The following is a 4,401-nucleotide window of genomic DNA, read 5'->3' on the forward strand; positions in this document are numbered from 1 at the left end:
CCTGGCCCCGGGGGAATCCTGCAGTGGTTGTGTGAGAGCCATCTGTGAGAGATGCTGAGGAAGGAACTGGACTACAGTCTCTAGAAGGGGCCTCCCAACTCCAACAGTTTGTGATTTGCCCTCAGCACAGGCCCTCTGGTGCCCATCTAATCATGCAAGCCTTTCCACGCCTCCTCACCCATCGCCTGTTGACATCGGACTCTTATCCGTTAACATCTGTTTCCCACCTTTTTACATTCCAAAGTGCAGCCACAGGGGGTGACAGCCCCTTAACAGGATATCCAAGAGGAAGTACAGACGGAATCAGAAAGAGAAAGGGAAGAAGAAGTGGAAGCAGTTTGATCTGTGGGCCCTGATTCTTTCCTTGTCTTTGTTCAGATAAGCTGAGCTCGTGACTCAGAATAGTGGAACTAGTCATGAGCCTCTTGACTCATCAACACAGAGTTATTGACCCTCTCGTCAAGCTCAGGGCTCAGTGATCAGTTTGAGTGTGGTGCTGGCCTTCAAGCAGCTTACGATGAAGAGCCAGAGACAAGCATCTAAAGGACAGGAGTAACTGGAGCCTATTATACAGAGTGAAGTAAGTCAGAAAGAAAAACACCAATAAAGTATACTAACGCATATATATGGAATTTAGAAGGATGGTAATGATAACCCTGTATGCAAGACAGCAAAAGAGACACAGATGTAAAGAACAGTCTTTTGGACTCTGTGGGAGAGGGAGAGGGTTGGATGATTTGAGAGAATAGTACTGAAACATGTATATTATCATATGTGAAACAGATCGCCAGTCCAGGTTCAATGCATGAGACAGGGTGCTCAGGGCTGGTGCACTGGGATGACCCTGAGGGATGGGATGGGGAGGGAGGTGGGAGGGAGGATCAGGATGGGGAACACATGTACACCTGTGGCTGATTCATGTCAATGTATGGCAAAAACCACTACAATATTGTAAAGTAATTAGCCTCCAATTAAAATAAATTAATTAATTTAAAAAATAAAAATAAAGGACAGGAGTGAAGGGGGAAAGGCAAAATAGGAGTACAAGCAATGTGCAGCAGATCTTAAAAGAATGGCTCTAATTCAGTGAAGAGAATCAGAGGGTGGAGGGATCCAAGGGAGGCCTAACTGGACTCAGGACCAGAAGAAGATGCATTCTCTAAGCTGGAGCTGTCCTATGTTCGAAGGTGTGGCAGTGTGAGAATGCCTGGCATCCAAACATGGAGTAGTTTTATGTTGTTAGAACGGAGGGTTGGTGGAGTCTGTGATGGGAAGCAGGGCTGGAAAGACATGTTGGAGCCAAGTTATGGAGTATGGGCTTGACCCTAGGGTGTTGGATGGTCACTGGGGATTTCTGAGCACAGGAATGACACTTTTCTGTAGCAACAGTAAGAAAGGTAAACTAGAGACTTGACTCCAGGATTCTAATAAGAGGCTACTGAAAAAGATGATGGAATTCGGAATCAAAACAGTCTGGAGGGAGTGGGGCCTGAGATGTCCTGGAGACAGAATTGACTTCACTACTGGAAGGACCAAAGAATAGGAGCCATTGAGAATGGTCCTGGCCATGCTTTTGCAGACCTCCATATTCATGCCATAGGCTTCCCAGCTTGTGCTAGTGGTAAAGAACCTACCTGCCAATGCAGGAGACATAGGAGTCGTGCATGGGTTTGATCACTGGGCCAGGATGATCCCCTGGAGAAGGGAACAGCAACCTGCTCCAGTATTATTGCCTGGAGAATCCCATGGACAGAGGAACCTGGCAGGCTACAGTTCAAGAGGTCCCAAGAGTCAGACATGACTGAAGCGTCTTAGCTTACACATACTCATGCCATAGCCCTGGGAGCCTCCTCAGGCTCCATCTTCCTGACCCTAGAAGAGCCATGACTGCTTAGACTTGGGAGACCCTAGAAAGTCACTGGATTTTCCCTGTCTTAGTGGCTGAGCTACACCAGCTGGCATTTGATCACACCTTTGAGTTGTTCTCCTTCAAGAAACAGTCTTGATCTTTCCACCCAGGCTGCAAGTTCCTTGGTGGAGGACCCAGAGCACATGCTGGTCACCTGGCAGGGTATGCCTGTCAAAGCATCGCACTTATCGGCATGACATGAAGGTCTTGATGAGTAACTGACCTCCCCCTCTACCCTCCCTGGCAGAGACCTCACCCCTGAGGACCAGATCGTGCTGCTGAAGTCGAGTGCCATTGAAGTCGTCATGCTTCGCTCCAACCAGTCCTTCACCCTGGACGACATGTCCTGGACCTGTGGCAGCCCGGACTACAAGTACCAAGTCAGCGACGTGACCAGAGGTGCGGCTGGGTTCTGCCTCCACCTGCCTAAGCTCCACCCCTCCTGGGGTCATGTGCCCCACCAGGCACTTCAGAGGGAGGGAGTTAGCAACTGGGAGAGAAGGGCGAGGGTCAGGCCAGAGGATGGGTAGAGTGGGGTGGTTGGCCCCTGCTGATGCTCACAGCAGCGGGCCATTCTCTCTTGTAGCCGGACACAGCCTGGAGCTCATCGAGCCCCTCATCAAGTTCCAGGTGGGGCTGAAGAAGCTGAATTTGCACGAAGAGGAACATGTCCTGCTCATGGCCATCTGCATTGTCTCCCCAGGTACCTAGTGGCATGGCTGGGGGGCAGGCATGAAGGGTGAGCCCCGCTGAGGGCCAGCAGAGAAGTTCGGGAGGAGAAGTGAGCAAAAGGAAAGACCGACCAGGAAAGACCCACTTTGCTGGGTTTGCCCAGGCTGCATGGTATGGGTTTGTTGAGGGTTTCCTCACTGCCCTTGAGCTAGTGAGACCATTGCTGGTTCATGGGTGGGATTCTGAAGAATCAGACTCAGGCTCTGCTCTTGTGTGAACTGGATTGACCTCTGCTGACACTTGAGGTCCCCTGGGGACAGGGAGCAAAACCCTAGATGGCTCTACTGGCCTGATAGTTTAGCTGACAGATGTTGGAGGCAGAGTGCTGTGACCCTCAAGCTCTCCTGCCTGTTTGGGGTGGGAAGAGAGAGAGAGGTCGAGGAGGAGGAGATCTTGCAGTCCTGAGGATGCTGGATGGCTGGTGAGGCTCCACCTAGATGGTGTTCAGGGAACAAGCCAGTGGCCTCTATAAAGGGATGCTTCCCTGGGCAGGCGCCCAAGGAGAGGACGTGGGCACCCCTCCCGCTGCCCAGCATTCACTCATTCATTCATCGACTCAACACTGATTTATCAGGCTTCTGTCAAGCACCAGGCATGGTGCCTGGCACAGGGACTCAGCAGCAAACAGGACACAGATCCCCCCATCAAGTGTGCTGCTGCTAAGTCACTTCAGTCGTGTCCGACTCTTAGCGACCCCATGGACTGCAGCCCACCAGGCTCCTCTGTCCATGGGATTTTCCAGGCAAGAGTACTGGAGTGGGGTGCCATTGCCTTCTCCCCATGAAGTGTAGGAGGAGACATTAAACACATGCAACTTAACAACCAACTCCTTGTGTGATGAGAGTTTTAAAAATAAAGTAAATGATGCTACAGAGAGTAGAGCAGAAAATGGGAGCCTGATGTCATCTGAAGGTAAGGGCTCATCAGGAATGACTTGAGGAAGGTCCTTTGTGCTGTTACCTGAAGGATCAGTAAGAGGCAGGCAAAAGTAAAGGAGATGAGTTCCTGGTAAAGGGAACACAGATGTGAGGCCTGGAGGTCAGAGAGCTGGGATCTGGATCCTGATGAAAGATGGACAATAGAGACAGGAGAGAGACGAGGTGGGACAGGACCAGATGACCCAGGTGGACCTGAGACTTGATCCTCAAGGCAATGGGAAGTGGCCAAGGGGTTGGGGAGGCCTGATGTCACAGATTAGCAGCCATCCAGGAGTGACCGAGGAAGGTGCTGAGGCTGGGGGTCTGTCTTCAGGCTGAGGGGTGAGGGCTGGGCAGTAAGGGACCTGACTCAGAGCTCCCCCCCACCCCCCACCTCTCTGCCCACAGACCGCCCTGGAGTGCAGGACGCAGCACTGGTCGAGGCCATCCAGGACCGCCTGTCCAACACGCTGCAGACCTACATCCGCTGCCGCCACCCGCCCCCAGGCAGCCACCTGCTCTACGCCAAGATGATCCAGAAGCTGGCGGACCTGCGCAGCCTGAACGAGGAGCACTCCAAGCAGTACCGCTGCCTCTCCTTCCAGCCCGAGTCCAGCATGAAGCTCACACCCCTCCTGTTCGAGGTGTTTGGCAACGAGATCTCCTGACTCTGGCAGCCTGCACTGGCGCCTGGGAGGGGAGGCCTCTCCAGGGCCGGGCACCCAGGCCTGGGGCTGGCGGCTGCCCAGCAGGCCTTCCCACACCTGCTGGGGTTCATCCCCTCCTCTCCTGCCTCCCCTCCCCGGCTGGCCCGTCCTCTCTCCTGCCCCGTCTAACACCAGG

The 4,401-nt window shown here is 53.1% G+C and overlaps 1 protein-coding gene across 1 annotated transcript in view; it reads left to right on the forward strand.

The window, feature by feature from the left end:
* The window catches only part of VDR (vitamin D (1,25- dihydroxyvitamin D3) receptor), a 105,382-nt gene extending 100,987 nt beyond the window's left edge, over positions 1-4,395 (forward strand). The window contains exons 9-11 of the mRNA XM_010837550.1: positions 2,157-2,308; positions 2,496-2,612; positions 3,967-4,395. Of these exons, the coding sequence (XP_010835852.1) occupies positions 2,157-2,308; positions 2,496-2,612; positions 3,967-4,226 (529 nt within the window). The 3' untranslated portion in view covers positions 4,227-4,395. The remainder of the gene's footprint in view (positions 1-2,156; positions 2,309-2,495; positions 2,613-3,966) is intronic.
* Positions 4,396-4,401: the final 6 nt, after the last annotated feature.

The sequence above is a fragment of the Bison bison genome, unplaced genomic scaffold, assembly GCF_000754665.1.
Source record: "Bison bison bison isolate TAMUID 2011002044 unplaced genomic scaffold, Bison_UMD1.0 scf7180017864077, whole genome shotgun sequence".
Taxonomy (NCBI): Eukaryota; Metazoa; Chordata; class Mammalia; order Artiodactyla; family Bovidae; genus Bison; species Bison bison.